This window comes from Salvia hispanica, chromosome 6 (genome assembly GCF_029641045.1).
Source record: "Salvia hispanica isolate PSC_SH4W2 chromosome 6, Shi_PSC_v1, whole genome shotgun sequence".
Taxonomy (NCBI): domain Eukaryota; kingdom Viridiplantae; phylum Streptophyta; class Magnoliopsida; order Lamiales; family Lamiaceae; genus Salvia; species Salvia hispanica.
This window is the reverse complement of record NC_142697.1, coordinates 27,987,527-28,006,249: the sequence shown is the minus strand read 5'-3', so window position 1 is coordinate 28,006,249 and position 18,723 is coordinate 27,987,527. Positions and strand designations below refer to the sequence as shown.

Below are 18,723 nucleotides of genomic sequence, written 5' to 3'. Positions count from 1 at the left end.
GAAACTCCCTCCATCGATTCTAGTCCCTCCTACTAATTACCCCGAGATCTGGAAGCAAGTAGCTATAAATGAAGCTACTATGGCCCTAGAATGCAAACGAGAAGCTCCGGCCAGAGTTTGTTCTTAGAATCTGGCCAACACTTTATATTCTCAATTGTGTTTTAGCAGTTTCACTTCTGAATTAACCATATTGTGATTGTGATTATGTACATAATGTCTTATGGTGGGTATGATAGTATTTGGTTATGTAATCCACTCTTTTTCAACAAATAAAATATAAGAAATCATAAGATACAAAGACATTGGTTTTGATTAATTAATCTTATATTGTTTGATCACCAATACAATAACCAATTATTAAATGAAGTTTGAAATAAATTAAATGAACAACATCAAGGTTTTATCGATGACATATCATCCACTTATTTCATTTCATAACTCGTAACCTATATTATCACCATCAATTAACTTATAATTAATAAGTCGAATTTAACTAACCATCAATTAACTAGTAATTAAGAAGTTGAATTTAATTGAAAACTTTAACCCTTTATTCATAATTAAAAATAGAAATTCAAATTCACATGCTATCAATTCATGGCATCTGATGTTGAATATAATAATCCATGCACTTTTTCAACAAAGTAGGTTGGTCGTCGCCAGTGCAGTTCAGTGGCAAGTTGTTGACCATGTCCATCTCCTGGAACTCGCTCCGGTCGAAATACCAGTCTCCCACGGCTTCTGCTATATTCTGAAAAATACACTTCATATTAAATTAATAGTGTGTGACCAAACAATTTGTGTGGCAGATACTTTATAGAGTTTCACTTACTTTGTCAGCAAGTCCATGTCCAACAAACAATGAGCATATCGAACCGCGTGGGGATAATATATGCGTATGTCGCCAGCAACTATGTACATAATAGCCTCTCCTTGAAGAGCTATTTGCAATTGTATTTTTAAGCGTATTTATGAATGTGAACCTAAAATCTAAATAAAAATAAAACAAATAGTATGAGAGATAAATTCATATTAAATCGAGTTATAAAATAGTAATTATATTGTATATACCTTTCATGATTTCTATCTCAGTCGAATTGCAAAACATCAAGTTTTGGAGGCAACTGACCCATCTCGGGCTTCTATCACCCGGAGAGTACAAATTCGATCCTATCTGTGACAAGTAGATTGGAAATAATATATATATATATATATATATATATATATATATATATATATGAGTTGTGATTAATGTCAAACCAATTCTAAAGACCGAACTAGAGACCAAATCTGGGCCATTAGATCTAGTTTTTTTGATGAGATGTGCTGCTGTGAAATTTTTTTTTGCTTCATTACTAGCCCATTTTACTTCATTGTATAGGTTTATTACTTCATTACTTGCTTCCAGTAGGTTTTGAAATGATTCAACATATGTTTTTCATTGACGTGGGTTTTTTCTTGATTAACATTTAAAAATGCAATTTATTCAAGTGAGTTTATTACTTCATTCAGGAACGTTATTACTTCATTGGATAAGATTTTTACTTCATTCCATTAGGACTTCAAATGCTTCTACACATACTTCATTCCAATAATTTATTACATTATTCCATGTGTTTATTAAACCAATATTAGCGCCATGGCGGTGGTGATAGATATTGTAGAGAGAAAGAACGGCACGCGACGGCGAAACCACATTTACGTACTGGAATGAAGTAAAAACCTACTAGAATGAAGTAATATATTCCGGAACGAAGTTAAATCTTCGTAAAATGTTAGTACGACTTATTTACCTTTGGATGAATTAAAATAGGCTCGTGATGAAGGCGAAAATAATTATAAATTTCTGTATCTTATCCATAAAAAACTAGATCTAAAAGCCCTAATTTGGTAGGGTTCGGTGGTTCTGTCTTTAAGAGTGGATTTGTGGATAATGGGACTCTATATATATATATATATATATATATATATATATATATATATATATAATATTAATGACATCAAAGATATTAGTACATTATAAAATTGCTCATACCTGATATAAGTCAAATGCTGATTCAATTAAAAATAGTGGAGTTTGGATATCTGGGACCAAATTTTCAGGAAATAAACACTACAAATACAAATTTGATTATGAGGAATACTTAATTATATTATCCACAAAAGTAATGAAGATAAGTTAGCTCATACTCCCTCTGTCCTGCATTACTTGAGTAACTTCTTTTTTGCACTCGTTTCGGAAAATGATAATAAATAATTAAAATGTAGAGAGAGTAAAAGAAGAGAGAGAATATGTAGAGAATAGTCTTCTCATTGCATTCCCTCACTTACTTTATTCTCTCTACTGTAGCTATTTATTATCATTTTTTCAAAACGAGTGCAAAAAAGAAATGACTCAGATAACGTGGGTCGGCGAGAGTATTATATTCATACCAAAGTTGGGCTAAATTTGGATGTGCACGATGTGGGCAACATATTCGTCAAACCCTATATATACACACAGCAAAAATGAGGAATCCACATGTTAATAGTACTCCCTCCGTCCGCCATTAGGAGTCCCATTCATGTGGCACGGGTTTTAAGAAATGTTAAGAAAAGTGAGTGGAAAAAAGTTAGTAGAATAGGGGTACCATTCAGGTCAGTACGCTAAGTATAAGTAAAACTTAAAACACTTGCAGTCCATTGGATCCTATGATCTAACGGTTAGATTAATGTCACGTGTCATCTAATAATGTAGAATTTTAGACTAATAATGTAGCTCGGATAATAATGTAGCAATTTAGTTAAATAATGTAGCATTTTAGTTTAGAAAGGTACAGTTTTAGTCTTACAATGTACATTTCTAGTCTAATAATGTACCTCGCCTAATAATATAGATTTTTAGTATGATAATGTCACTAATCACAACCATCCAATCTAATGATCGGGCTGTGATTTGTGTTGTATTTTACACTAAGATGCTGTAAGGACCCTAACACACCCCTATATATATATATATATATATATATATTAGTTTTAAATGAAATTTTAGTGGAATGAGTTAGTGGAAGGTGGGACCCTATTACCATTTATGGTAAAAGTGAACCGGGACTCTTATTCACGGCCGGACTAAAATGGAAAAACGAGACTCCTATTCGTGGACGGTGAGTATTATTCGCGGACGGAGGGAGTATATAATACTACTTGATTATATAACAAAGTAAACTGAAATAAAAAGAATACACACATGTGTTGATACCACTCTAGAGAAGGAAGATTCTCTCCAATCAGCTCCTATAAAATGCTCTCTAGTGAGCCAAACAAAATTAATCAATGACATAGTTTATAGTAATATATTAATAAAAAATATTTTGATAATTAGGTAATTAATGTAGATAGTCTTACCCATGAATGAAAAAGCCTGAATCAGATACGCACTTCACTTTAGTTGTGTTATGAAACAACGATTGAAATTTATCACAATGTAAAATAGTGGATAATCCACCTGCCGAACTGCCTGACAATAAAGCCTATAAAAATAATACTAGCATCAATTAATATCAAGTAGCAATTAGAATTTAATTAATTCAAGAGTTACTATAATTTAATAACACATACATTTTTAGCATTTCCCATTCCGATTCGTAGGAGCTCATCCATCATGGCATCATATATTCTCGCACCTCTATAAGTCAGGTTGTGCTTCTATGTAAATGTTTCAGAAATTGAACAATTGAGTAAAGCGATGTAGCTATAATTGATTTGAGTAAACCATACAATTAGGACTAAACCAGACTCATCAGCCTTCTAGTTTGTGTCGAACCATCCAGACCGGTTTTTAAAAGAGTGCATGTTAGGTTAGTATAACTAATTGTGCTTATTGGTGACATGGAAGAAATTTAAAAACTTACAGGGTCTACGGCCTCAACATCGGACATGAAAGATGAGCCGTCACAATAGAAGATTATGACCACGTGCCAATTGTAGAAATCTGAAATCATACATATGCAAGAATTAAGTTATATATTTCAAATTAGAGAAATGAAATTGTGAGGTTGATTAGATTTAACTACACATATATACTAGGATTCAAGGTGGAATTGGCATCGAGCATCCCTCCAAAGGATATGACACCATTCTGCACCTCCGACATAAGCTTAGCACTACTTCCCGTACGATATTTGGTTCTATCAAGGCAGTCATCTACATCCAGACACCACCCACCACCCTTGCAACTCCAAATTGTTAGTCTTATTATCATAAAAGCTTATGAACTCAACAATAATAGAAGTAAATGATAAGAAACCACAAAAGCTGTTCATATTCATATACCTCTAGGAATACGTGCCAGTTGTCGACTCCGTCTCCGAACCCTGGGCTATAAGCATAGGCCGGAGGGGTGCCGTCTAGACACACTATATATGCAAAAAAAATCAATTATAATTTAGTTAGTTAAGCAAATAACGAATTAATAATAATTAAGAATTAAACATATACTATACGTGCGTATGTATATACCAGCTCCTTTGGCAACAGCGGAGTCCAATAGGGTAATGGTTACGCTTTCGCCTGCTTCGATTCCGGCCACAACCAAAGATAATATAGTAAGTGCCAGTAGTAATGTAGCCATCACTTGTGTCTCTACACAATGATTGAAATGAAATCAACTTGTTAATTAGTTATTAAAGACAATATAAGGCACGTAATCATAATTGGCAAAAAGAATTAGTCACAAATATGAAGAAAAGTGAGGTCAATCTGCAATTACATCAACATCAAGCATTGCTCATCATCAAGGAAAGTGAATTAGTAAGTGTAGATGGAAGTTTGTTTATACTGGATTAATTAAGAGACCTATTATATTCATACTCAAAGGGAGCTAGCTAGCTGCATGTAAGATAGAGTTTTTAGGTTTTATATGTAAAGAGTGAATTGACTTAAATATCCCTATTTATGTATTTTTCGAACCAGAATTCTAAATATGTTAATATTGATTAAAGTAGTTAACTTACTAAATTTTTATATCCATTTATGCATCCTTTTAAGTTTGTCTTTGGATGCAAGTTGCGCCCAAGCTATTTGGCAGAAGGCACGTCTGCCTGGGCGTTACACATAAAATAAAAAACTATTGAACACACTGGCAGAATAAAATCAAATCAAGACAGAAGAAAAAAGAAGAAATTAAAAGAAATCTTCCGAAAAATAAATTATGCCAAAAATCAAATTTATAAGGAAATAACGAAATTCTGAAAAAAAAATGGCGCAATTAAGAGGAACGATGTGGCGAATAACATGAGCACCAACATTGGAAAAATGGACAATAGATCGAGGACGGAAGCAATACCTCTACCGCGGTGAGATGAGAGGTGAAGGGCAAATTTATTTGGGATAAAGATCTGAGGGTTGAATTTGCGGTTTCTTAGCCTTAGATGTAATCGATCGGCTCTTAGTTATCAAAATCAAACACATGTGAACAAAATATAATTAAGAATATATAATCGTTGAATAACACCTAATCCAAGTGTGTGTGTGTGTGTGTGTGTGTGTGTGTGTTAGAGATGAGTGGTTAAGAGGAGTTATCTTAAATGGAGATTCCGACAAAAGGCATAGTCATTGATATGAAGAAAACTGAGGTAAACTATTTACTCCCTCCGTCCCACTTTAGGAGTCCCGGTTGAGTTTGACACGAGTTTTAAAAAATACTCCATCTGTTCCATTAGAAATTGAACGTTTTCCTTTTTGGATTGTCCCACTAAAAATGAAACGTTTTCTAAAATGAAAACATCACTCTCTTTACTTTTTCCTCTTTTTTATTTTACTCTCTCTTCATTAACTCATAAAACACCACTACATAAAATCCTGTGCCGGAAACCAAATGTTTCATATTTATTAAATGTTTCATAAAGGAAAGTTGGTGAAAAAAGATAGTGGAATGTGGGTCATACTTTTGTATATTAGTTTTATAATAAAATGTGAGTGGAAAAAGGTTAGTGGAATGTGAGGCCTAATACTCTTTATGGAATATTCCAATCGGAACTCCTAAAATGGGACACCCAAAAATGGTAAACCGGGACTCCTAAAGTGGGACGGAGGGAGTATATTAAGTCTATAGCATCGTTAGCTTGGGAAGGGATTAATTAAGAGACGGAGCAAGGAAGTAAAGGAAAGCACACTATAATTACAGAAGAAAATTAAGCTCCGAGTTACTATTAATTGATAAAACCTGTTATTAACTAGAGGGGTCCCATAGATATGAACAATCATTCTGAATTACACCTAAAAATTCGTATATACTCAACGACAGTATTTTTTCAAAATCAAGGAACAAAATTAAGGTACTATCAGTTATTAACAAAACCAGGGTTTCAAAATTTACAAAATCAGAGTATTTTTAAAGGAAAAAAATTGGTATAGCCTTAGAAATTGACCCAATAATTAATGTATCTACTCCTGATTTTGTATTCCAATATATGAATGCATTTTAATTTGGCTCCTGGTCACATACTATTATTACTACTAGAGCTGCGTAGTATTTTCTGATCAAGTTATTTTTTGTGTACTAACTAAATATTTTGAAAAACTTAACTCTTCCGTAAAAGTTAATTGAGTGTTTATTACTAATATTTATCTTCTCACCCTCAACATACATATCCCAAACTTCAAATTAACTCATACTCCTACTAATGTGACATAACATGAGCCATTGGCTTGCTCATTTCAGTACATAATTTACCCATTGACAATATTCCTAAATTTGGTTCAAAGACGAAATTACCCTTTGATCGCTGAACTTGAATTCTAAAGTTTAGCTTTCAATCAACTAGTGTTAATACCTGTGCTATGCACAGGATAAAAGATTTTTAAATAATGAAGATATATTAACTTAAAATAAAGAATATAAAATAAATAAATATAAAATATATTTACAGATAAAAACTAATTAAAATAAGTACTTGTAATATTATAAACAACAAATAAAATATTTGTACAATTGTACTTCTCTCACCACACTCTCAATAAAACATTTCATATTTTAGGAGATGATTGTATACTATTTTAATACTCCATTTGATATAAGTTTAGTATAAAATAAAAGAAATAACAAAAGAGGAGATGTGACTATTTGAACGAATAAATAGATCGCCAGTTTCGATTAACAAAATCAACTCAATTATAACTATGTATACTTCTAATAATTTAAATATAAATATATTTATAAATGATATATCTTGAATATAAATATATATATTTATAAGTAATTTCAACATATTTAACTAAACTAATATATTGTATATAATATTGTATATTACTATACACAAAAACAATTAATGTTATGCAATATTGTTCTTTGTTTGATAATAATATTAATTTAGTTTCACTTTATATTATTATTTATCGGTGTTTCATAATTACTTGGTTTAGCCACATTTGAATCCAATATAAACATATTTCAAAATTTTAAAAAGTAAAAAGAATAGAAATATGAGTAAATAAAAAACAATTCAATCTATACAGCACTTAAATATAGTTACTTATTTCAAAAAATAATTCAAAAAATGTAAAGTCCAATAAATTAAAATTTCAAATTAAAACTTACCATGAATATTATAAAAGAGTACAACACTTAAATTAAAACTATATTGTATTAATAAAAATGTACCCCTGCATAATTTTGTACCATTATTTAAAATCGAAATTGTACTCCAAAAAGCCCACTAAATATATTAGACTAAAGTGCAACCATTATACATTGATACTCAACCCTAAATGCGGCATATCTCTCTCTAATCAGCGGCAGAAATCATCTCTCCGGCCAGAGCACAGCTCCTTCTTTCTCTCCAGATCTCCTTCCGTACAGCCTCGGCGGCTGTCCCGTCTGTAGCGCCGCCTCGTCGCCGGCGTCAGCTCTCTTCTGATGTTCTTCTTCTCCGGCGGGTAAAGATCGGATCTTTGAAGTGGCGGCGGAGACGCCATGTTAGGGAGGCTGAGAGGACGCGAAGGACAGATTTGAGGGGGGAAATCGGAGGTTTTTGCGTTGGATTTTGGTGGGTCTGCACCGCCTAGCCGCCGGCGGCGGCGTATGGCTGCAATCAAAAATTCAAAATATCATATAATTAGTCTATTAAAATGCAGATTCAATAGATGGTGTGGGTATATATAAATGTAAATCTTATTTGGGAAGCCACTATTGCTCAGCCGCCTTTTTTCTATTCAATGGTTGCTATTTCGCAAAATGACCAAAAGGTAAACAAAATACCTTCATATTTTCCCTCCAAAAAGGATAAAAATGTCTTTTCAATAAACTGTCACTTAGTAAGATTGAATCCCTTAATAAAAACAAATACAGAAAAGAGAAAGGATATTAAATAAATTAGGGTTTTTTTTTCCTGTAACACCCCAACTTTTCTTATCCTTTTAGTTGTTCTCGAAAGGACTTAAATTTTCACGCCGAATCAAATTTCAATTTACTTTCAACACTTAAATGAGTATTGAACGTAGTATAAATAATCAAGAGGGGTTTAAGATTTCGTTTGCAATATGGAATAACACCGTGTATTAAATATTAATGAAATTATCTTAAGTTATAAGCTTTGGGCCTAAAAATATAAAAGACACGTTGGGCCTAAGAAATTGCAAAATTTAATCACAGTATTTTAGCTTGGAACCCCATCTCATCATTTTTCTATACGGCCACTAGTAAATTTTCTCTTCCTATAGAATGTTACTTCAACCTCCTACTTCTTCCACCTCCAACTTGTACTTAGTGTATATCATAATTCACCGATCAATATCCCTTTAAATCTCCCAGCAAATATACACGATTCAAACATGTCTCCTTTTCATTTCCTCTTCCAAATTCACAAATAAACTTCAAGCAAAGAAACGAGGAATGAGCAGAGAATTTCCAAGAGGGTTTATAAAGCTTTCCCCTGAAGTTTCAATTTACAGTAGGCAATCTTCCCCTCAACTTTTTATTTTATTTTCTATATCATTACATGAAGCATAACTTGCATAAATCATAAAGAATAAATCATCAATTGTCCCCAAACAACCAAAGCTACTGAACTTGACAGCAACAATAGCATAACTTGTCAGCAAGCTTGAAGTACCATAACTGGAACATGATAATTTTCAAACCTTAGTTAAATGTAAAAGAAACAAAAAGAGCAAGAGTAAGGACGTAGCTTCTGGTCAAGGGGCTGACTGGCGGCAGATGAAAGACCGAGAGAGATACCGGACGGGAGAAAGAGAGAGACGGAGAGGTGCGACGGCGCGCTGCTGCGCGCACATCAGTAGCGGCTGCGGTGGCGTGAGCAGCGCCGAGAGAGGAAGAGGGAGTGGGGAAGAAAGAGAGAGAGGAGACGAGGAGGATGTTAGGGAGATTCAATATACTGAACAGAAGCAGAACCAATAATCTGAAAGTCGTGATGAAATCACTTTCAGATCAAATCAATTTCGGTGGTTCTACCAAAATATTTGATCGGATACAATTCAGAGAAAAATCAGAACTTTCTTATATTGATACCTGAGAAAAAGAATATCCGAACCAAACAAGAATCGATCAGTATTTAACAAGATGAACAGACACATCTGTTAATTTCATAACCGAAATTAACTGTTTTTTCAAATGTTTTCCGAAATTGCAAACTAGTCCTTTGACTTTCAGAAATTACATTTTCGGATGAATTTCTTACACAGCTCGACCCCAGCCAGGGGCTCTGTCCCTTGGACCCCGCTACCCGGGGGCACTGCCCCCGGACCCCGTCCATCTGTTAGGGGCTTCGCCCCTAACTACATAATGAATTCAAATAAGCGTGCACTCCGCACCTCCATACTTATATGATGTCTCATTATGATAATAATGATCAATCAAGTTAATCCAATTACACTAAATATATCCAACAGAGGAGAAGGGGCCACCGCCGGAGGCGACGGTGGTGCCGATGAGGCGGCTGGTTGGTGGCGGCAGAAACAAGGCAGAGGGTGGAGGGAGCTTTTCTTTGTTGGTAAGGAGAAATGAAAGATGAAAAGTACATGGGGTATTTAGTAATTGGATCATTTATTTAGGTTAATGAATTTAATTAAATGTTTGGGCCTAAGAAAAGTAACCTGAATCTTAGCTCGATTTTAATAAATTGATGCTGCAGAAAATAATTAAGGAAAGCCCAACTCCGAAATTTTAGGCCTAAGATTAAATTGGTTAAGTAAGCTAAGATAATTAGTTGCAATCCGAATTATTATAGTTTTGCGTAAAATTTGTAGCAATGTATGGAGTATCAATTTGGTCGAAGCCCGAAAATAATAGAAGAAGAAACATCAAATAATATAAGAGTTTTAGAAATTTCTTAAGGATAAGTGAAATAACAAAAGAGAATTAATAATGAGGCATGCATTCATATTAAAGTTTAAGAATTTATTAAAGTTTGATTAGTATTTTATACTCCCTCCGTCCCATAAAAGTTGAGTCGTATTCCTTTTTAGTCCGTCCCAACAAAGTTGAGTCATTTCCTTTTTTAACTAAAGACAAAACATCTAATCACTCTTATTTTATTCCATCATTTACTTTACTCTCTCTTATCTTTCCTACTTTTTTCATCTCTTCTATTTATTTAATATAAATTCTTAATCTCCGTGCCCAAAAGTTTTGTCTCAACTTTTATGAGACGGAGGGAGTACTATATTGTGATGTTTTCAAAAAGGTTATCTCCGCAAGTTAAGATCGGAGCGAGAAATTCAAGTTAAGGAAATTAAACGAACGAGGTGAGCTTTCTATCCTACATATATTAATGTGGATAAAAATCCCAAAGTAATTTTGAGATGAGTTTTGGTAAAAATCCAAACTCATGCTCGTCAAATGTTATTGTCTTGACATAAATGATTTATGCCTATCTGCCTTGGTCATGCCAAAAATGTTATAATCTAATTCGGGTTCAAGTAAGGCCGCAAACCTTGCTTGGACTAGTGTACACAAATGGACCGTGAGCCATTGGCCTGTCATGTGACCGTCGTGGAAGGTGGCCACCTTCCCAGTACACAAATGTTAAGATATGGTACAGGAACTTAGACCGCGGTTGAACATAGAATTTAGTAAGCTCGGGCCTTTTAGAGAAAACCCTCGAGTGTTACTGTGATGGCATGACAATATTTTAATTTTATGTATATGTATATTTCGGCAATGTGTTCACTGAGTAATTTATACTCAGCCCTGCATATATTTCTAAATATGTAGGTTGAGCAGTGACGGTGGAGAATGCTGAGCAGAGGTTATGATTTTCTTTTTATTATAAGTAGAGGCTCTCAGAGGTGCATGTCTCTATACATGTGACCGTGTTCATTCCGCTGCGTACTAAGTTTTAGATAACATCGACTGATCTTCTGTGCTCTGATAAATGTCTATTGATGAATAAGGTTTTGAATTTTGAAAAGTAAGATTTCCATTCAAATTTCTAGTGATCAAGTGAAAATTCAGCCATTGTTTATACCCTTTCTGTTCCCTTCTTCTTATCTCCCACCCCTAGTCACGGGTTCCTGGCTTTGCTATCCCTAGCAAAAGTGCGGTCGTGACATTTTCACTGGTCTGCTCACTGCATTTTGGGGGAAATCCTCCACTTTCAGAATTCCTGTCACTCATCTTTGGCGTCACCACCTTCAGGTATTGAGTTCTATTATAATGTTATTACGTTTTTGGAAATGTTCTGATGCTGCTGGGATTCATGTTTGTGAGTTTCCGTTGGCTAATTTTTGGCTCTATGAGATGTTTTCTCAAATCGTATTGGCTTTATTTTAGCTCACATATTATGTTTGTGCTTGAATTTTGATGGATTCATGAATTTTTCATTTATAAATTATGTTATTTGGATGGGAATTATAGATAATATGCAGTTTCTACAATAATCGAATGACTTAATCCGTATAGAGATTCACGGCACGGTTTGTGATGTTGGATGCAAGATGTAGTTACTCCTTTCGTGTTTATTCCAGATGAACAAATGATTGCATGGTTGTAACCTTAGGTGTATAGGTTCTCGTTTTCCAGTTTATTTAGTAAAGAAGTTCGAATTTCTGAATTAAATTCATTCTTGATGAGCTTCCTTTGTTGCTAAAAAGAGGTGGACTACTTGGCTGTTGCCACTATCACTGAGGAATGGTTGGTGCTGAGCTGGCCAACATTGTTGAGGTTGCTGCTATCAACATGATGCACGATGAAAGAACAGAGGTATTTCACTTGAAGACCTTCAATAGGCACAGATTGTCAGTTTTTGCCATATGTGAGTTGAAGTTATCTGCCCGTCTTTTATTTGTGCTTTTTAGTATTCATCGGGGATGGTTTTATGATTGTGAAGTTTTTTATGTACTGGCGACAGATTACTAATGATGCTGCACAAATAGAAGAAAGAGGAATGCTTGATAATAGAGAGAACAACTCCGAGATCTGGAAGCAAGCAGCTATAATGAAGCTGCAATGTCCATAGTTTCTGTCAATTTCCCGGATCTTAGATATATCGAGTTTGTATGTTCTGATCTTTCAATTTCAGTCTCCCTTCTAATTTTACCTAGAACATTTTATTAGAGTTCTGTTAATTAAATGGGAGGTTTTAAAGTAATGTCACTTCATTTTTCGTACGTCTGCCTGATAATGGACCTTATTAAATTGAGGAAGGCATGTTGAGGTAGCTTCCCCTTCATTTGTCGACTGAACAATACTTGATCATCATATTTTGGCACCTTAAAAAATGTGTTTCGTAGATATGGTTTCAATCAAATTTGAAGTTCTTCTACACTTAGTTGAGCTCCGTCAGACACCGTAGAAGCACCAGCTCGTTCTAGCATTGTTTCTACATGATCATATACATATATACTATCTCCGTCCCCCAAAATTTGCTACACTTTGACCCGACCCGACACTTCGGCCCAAGTTTGTTCTTAGAATCTGGCCAACACTTTATATTCTCAATTGTGTTTTAGCAGTTTCACTTCTGATTTAACCATATTGTGATTATGTACATAATGTCTTATGGTGGGTATGATAGTATTTGGTTATGTAATCCACTCTTTTTCAACAAATAAAATATAAGAAATCATAAGATAAAAAAACATTGGTTTTGATTAATTAATCTTATATTGTTTGATCACCAATACAATAACCAATTATTAAATGAAGTTTGAAATAAATTAAATGGACAACATCAAGGTTTTATCGATGACATATCATCCACTTATTTCATTTCATAACTCGTAACCTATATTATCACCATCAATTAACTTATAATTAATAAGTCGAATTTAACTAACCATCAATTAACTAGTAATTAAGAAGTCGAATTTAATTGAAAACTTTAACCCTTTATTCATAATTAATCAAATTCACATGCTATCAATTCATGGCATCTAATGTTGAATATAATAATCCATGCACTTTTTCAACAAAGTAGGTTGGTCGTCGCCAGTGCAGTTCAGTGGCAAGTTGTTGACCATGTCCATCTCCTGGAACTCGCTCCGGTCGAAATACCAGTCTCCCACGGCTTCTGCTATATTCTGAAAAATACACTTCATATTAAATTAATAGTGTGTGACCAAACAATTTGTGTGGCAGATACTTTATAGAGTTTCACTTACTTTGTCAGCAAGTCCATGTCCAACAAACAATGAGCATATCGAACCGCGTGGGGATTCTATATGCGTATGTCGCCAGCAACTATGTACATAATAGCCTCTCCTTGAAGAGCTATTTGCAATTGTATTTTTAAGCGTATTTATGAATGTGAACCTAAAATCTAAATAAAAATAAAACAAATAGTATGAGAGATAAATTCATATTAAATCGAGTTATAAAATAGTAATTATATTGTATATACCTTTCATGATTTCTATCTCAGTCGAATTGCAAAACATCAAGTTTTGGAGGCAACTGACCCATCTCAGGCTTCTATCACCCGGAGAGTACAAATTCGATCCTATCTGTGACAAGTAGATTGGAAATAAAATATATATATATATATATATATATATATATATATGTATATATATATATAATTACTGACATCAAAGATATTAGTACATTATAAGATTGCTCATACCTGATATGAGTCAAATGCTGATTCAATTAAAAATAGTGGAGTTTGGATATCTGGGACCAAATTTTCAGGAAATAAACACTACAAATACAAATTTGATTATGAGGAATACTTAATTATATTATCCGGAAAAGTAATGAAGATAAGTTAGTTCATACTTCCTCTGTCCCACGCTACTTGAGTAACTTCTTTTTTGCACTCATTTTGAAAAATGATAATAAATAGTTAAAAATGTAGAGAGAGTTAAATAAGGGAGAGAATAATGTAGAGAATAGTCTTCTCATTGCATTCCCTCACTTACTTTACTCTCTCTACAGTGGGTCGGGGAGAGTATTATATTCATACCAGAGTTGGGTTAAATTTGGATGTGCACGATGTAGGCAGCATATTCGTCAAACCCTATATATACACATAGCAAAAATGAGGAATTAACGTAAGAATCCACACGTTAATAATATATAATAGTACTTGATTATATAACAAAGTAAACTTAAATAAAAAAATACATACATGTGTTGATACCACTCTAGAGTAGAAAGATTCTCTCCAATCAGCGCCTATAAAATGCTCTCTAGTGAGCCAAACAAAATTAATCAATGACATAGTTTATAATAATATATTAATAAAAAATATTTTGATAATTAGGTAATTAATCTAGATAGTCTTACCCACGAACAAAAAATCCTGAATCAGATATGCACTTCACTTTAGTTGTGCTGTGAAACAACGATTGAAACTTATCACAATGTAAAATAGTGGCTAAACCACCTGCCGAACTGCCTGACAATAAAGCCTATAAAAATAATACTAGCATCAATTAATATCAATTAGCAATTAGAATTTAATTAATTCAAGAGTTACTATAATTTAATAACACATACATTTTTAGCATTTCCCATTCCGATTCGTACGAGCTCATCCATCATGGCATCATATATTCTCGCACCTCTATAAGTCAGGTTGTGCTTCTATGTAAATGTTTCAGAAATTGAACAATTGAGTAAAGCGATGTAGCTATAATTGATTTGAGTAAAACATACAATTAGGACTAAACCAGACTCATCAGCCTTCTAGTTTGTGTCGAACCATCCAGACCGGTTTTTAAAAGAGTGCATGTTAGGTTAGTATAACTAATTGCGCTTATTGGTGACATGGAAGAAATTTAAAAACTTACAGGGTCTACGGCCTCAACATCGGACATGAAAGATGAGCCGTCACAATAGAAGATTTTGACCACGTGCCAATTGTAGAAATCTGAAATCATACACATGCAAGAATTAAGTTATATATTTCAAAGTAGAGAAATGAAATTGTGATTTTGATTAGATTTAACTACACATATATACTAGGATTCAAGGTGGAATTGGCATCGAGCATCCCTCCAAAGGATATGACACCATTCTTCACCTCCGACATAAGCTTAGCACTACTTCCTATAGGATATCTGGTTCTACCAAGGCAGTCATCTGCATCCAGACACCACCCACCACCCTTGCAACTCCAAATTGTTAGTCTTATTATCATAAAAGCTTATGAACTCAACAATAATAGAAGTAAATGATAAAAATCCACAAAAGCTGTCCTTATTCATAAACCTCTAGGAATACATGCCAGTTGTCGACTCCGTCTCCGAACCCTGGGCTATAAGCATAGGCCGGAGGGGTGCCGTCTAGACACACTATATATATAAAAAAAATTAATTATAATTTAGTTAGTTAAGCAAATAATGAATTAATAATAATTAAGAATTAAACATATACTATACGTGCGTATGTATATACCAGCTCCTTTGGCAACAGCGGAGTCCAATAGGGTAATGGTTACGCTTTCGCCTGCTTCGATTCCGGCCACAACCAAAGATAATATATTAAGTGCCAGTAGTAATGTAGCCATCACTTGTGTCTCTACACAATGATTGAAATGAAATCAACTTGTTAATTAGTTATTAAAGACAATATAAGGCACGTAATCATAATTGGCAAAAAGAATTAGTCACAAATATGAAGAAAAGTGAGGTCAATCTGCAATTACATCAACATCAAGCATTGCTCATCATCAAGGAAAGTGAATTAGTAAGTGTAGATGGAAGTTTGTTTATACTGGATTAATTAAGAGACCTATTATATTCATACTCAAAGGGAGCTAGCTAGCTGCATGTAAGATAGAGTTTTTATGGTTTTTATATGTAATTAAAGAGTGAATTGACTTAAATATCTCTATGTATGTATTTTTCGAACAAGAATTCTAAATATGTTAATATTGATTAAAGTAGTTAACTTACTAATTTTTTATATCCATTTATATATCCTTTTCTGTTTGTCTTTGAATGCAAGTTGGACCCAACCATTTGTCCAAAGGCACATCTGCTTGGGCGTTGCACATAAAATAAAAAACTATTGAATACTCTGGCAGAATTATGCAAAAAAATAAAATGGCGCAATTAAGAGCAACGATGAGGCGAATATGAGCACCAACATCAAAAAAATGGACAATAGATCGAGGACGGAAGCAACACCTCTAGATGTAATTGATCGGCTCTTAATTATCAAAATCAAACCCATGTGAACAAAATATAATTAAGAATATATAATTGTTGAATAACCCCTAATTCAAGTGTGTGTGTGTGTGTGTGTCAGAGATGAGTGGTTAAGAGGAGGTATCTTAAATGGAGATTCCGACAAAAATTCAATCTTAATTCCTATAAGAGCATGTGGAAAAGGTCTACACAAAAGGTCTTTTCATTTGCTCCTGTCAACATACATATACCTTAAATAGTGATGAAAGTTTTGCTCATCCAACTTAACTCATACTCCTACTAATTAGGAAGCAATATGAGTACTATAAACTAACAATGAAAAATGAGCAACAGGCAAACATAAATTATAGGTCTTCATGAACTAAGAGCATCCGCAGCGGTTGCTCTAAGCCGTCCGTCCGTCCGTGCCGCTGAGCACGAGCTCGTCCGTCCGTGTCAGTGGCACGTCGCTGCTCTTAGCTAAGAGCACGTCCGTGCCGCTGAGCAGCCACACGTGGCACGCTCTGATTGGCCAACGACATTAACGTTGGCAAATTCAATTGTTATTTTATTTTTTTTAAAAAATGCATAAATAATTCAAAATAATACCAAAAAAATATAGCCGTTTATAGACGTTTTTTTTGGATTTTTGTGAATTATTTTTTTTTTAATCCCAAAATCATCTATAAATACACACATTCATCATCCACTTTTCACATCAAATTATCTCTCATTCATAATTTTTCATACTAATCATCTACATCTTCCTCTCTCACCCAAACTCTCTCTCAAAAATTCAAAAATGGATTTCACCAATCTCATTGCGGAAGCGGAGCGCGAAGAACAAGAATATTATGAACAATATCGTGCCGCCTATGAAACCTATGTCGCCGCCAATACGCCCGCCCCTCCTCCTCAACCAACTAGAGCAAAACGTCGCTACATCCCTCGTGATCGAGAGGAGCCCATGAAAGGCTCGTTGCCGACTATTTTTCCGACCAGCCGCGGTATCCAGAAGATTACTTTCGGCGCCGTTTTCGCATGTCAAAACGTTTGTTTATGCGTATTGTCAACACATTATCCACCCGCGTTGAATATTTTCAAGAAGGTGCAGACGCAACCGGTCGGCAAAGTCTCACGGCGTTGCAAAAGTGTACTTGTGCCATCTGACAACTTGCTACTGGGCAAACGGCTGACCTCTTCGACGAGTATTTGCATGTCGGTGAGTCAACTGGAATCCTATGCCTCAAGAATTTTTGCGACGGCGTTCGTTCTGCTTTCGGCGAGGAATTCCTTCGGGCACCCACCACCGACGATTGTCAACGGTTGCTTCGTCTTCACGAAACAGTCCATGGTTTTCCCGGTATGCTAGGCAGCATTGACTGCATGCATTGGAAGTGGAAGAATTGCCCGACTGCTTGGAGGGGGCAACACTTAAGCGGCCACAAAGGTGGCGGCCCAACGCTTATCCTTGAAGCGGTCGCCGACTACCGCCTATGGATTTTGCATGCATATTTCGGTGTTGCCGGATCCAACAACGACTTGAATGTGTTATATTCTTCACCACTCTTCGATGATGTTTTGAATGGTGTAGCACCGGCGATCGACTTCACCGTCAACGGAAATGCATACCACATGGGTTACTATCTCGCCGATGGTATCTACCCAAGGTGGTCGACTTTCGTGAAGTCGTTCAGCAATCCACAAGAGCCGAGAAGCATTCTTTTTGCGCAGCGTCAAGAGTCTGCTCGGAAAGACGTCGAAAGAGCTTTTGGTGTCCTTCAAGGCCGATTCAACATTGTGAAGTCCCCTTCTCGGCTTTGGTACGTTAAGAATATCGCCGACATCATGTACACGTGCATTATCTTGCACAACATGATTATAGCTGACGAAGGACCGATGGCGGGTAACTTTTACGACGAGGATGAAGCCGGAAGCTCAACCGCGAGGTCTCCCCCACGCCGAGGTGTGCATACGACGGTGAACGAGAGGATGGAAAGAAGACACACAATGCGCGATACAAGAGCCCACACTGAGCTACAAAAAGATCTAATCAATCACATTTGGGCGAAATTCGGCAACGAGTAGTGTAATTTTTAATTTTTAGGATTTTATTTGTGTAATTTTTAATTTTTAGGATTTTAATTATGTAAT

The 18,723-nt window shown here is 34.9% G+C and overlaps 2 protein-coding genes across 2 annotated transcripts; both read right to left on the bottom strand.

Moving 5' to 3' along the window:
* Nucleotides 1–528: 528 nt before the first annotated feature.
* LOC125207953 (pectin acetylesterase 11-like) lies at nt 529–5,536 on the bottom strand. The gene is made up of 13 exons (XM_048107476.2): nt 5,324–5,536; nt 4,498–4,620; nt 4,312–4,394; nt 4,063–4,207; nt 3,891–3,970; nt 3,598–3,684; nt 3,385–3,509; nt 3,227–3,287; nt 2,434–2,487; nt 2,036–2,113; nt 1,072–1,174; nt 833–990; nt 529–751 (listed from the first exon to the last, which is right to left on the bottom strand). Exons 2-13 carry the CDS (start codon nt 4,607–4,609, stop codon nt 596–598), a joined length of 1,242 nt encoding a protein of 413 aa, XP_047963433.1. The 5' UTR covers nt 4,610–4,620; nt 5,324–5,536; the 3' UTR covers nt 529–595.
* Nucleotides 5,537–13,302: 7,766 nt separating this feature from the next.
* Nucleotides 13,303–16,628, bottom strand: LOC125208321 (pectin acetylesterase 11-like). Its single transcript, XM_048107903.2, has 13 exons — nt 16,570–16,628; nt 15,836–15,958; nt 15,650–15,732; nt 15,401–15,545; nt 15,229–15,308; nt 14,936–15,022; nt 14,723–14,847; nt 14,565–14,625; nt 14,400–14,453; nt 14,058–14,135; nt 13,836–13,938; nt 13,597–13,754; nt 13,303–13,515 (listed from the first exon to the last, which is right to left on the bottom strand). Exons 1-13 carry the CDS (start codon nt 16,613–16,615, stop codon nt 13,369–13,371), a joined length of 1,290 nt encoding a protein of 429 aa, XP_047963860.2. The 5' UTR covers nt 16,616–16,628; the 3' UTR covers nt 13,303–13,368.
* Nucleotides 16,629–18,723: the final 2,095 nt, after the last annotated feature.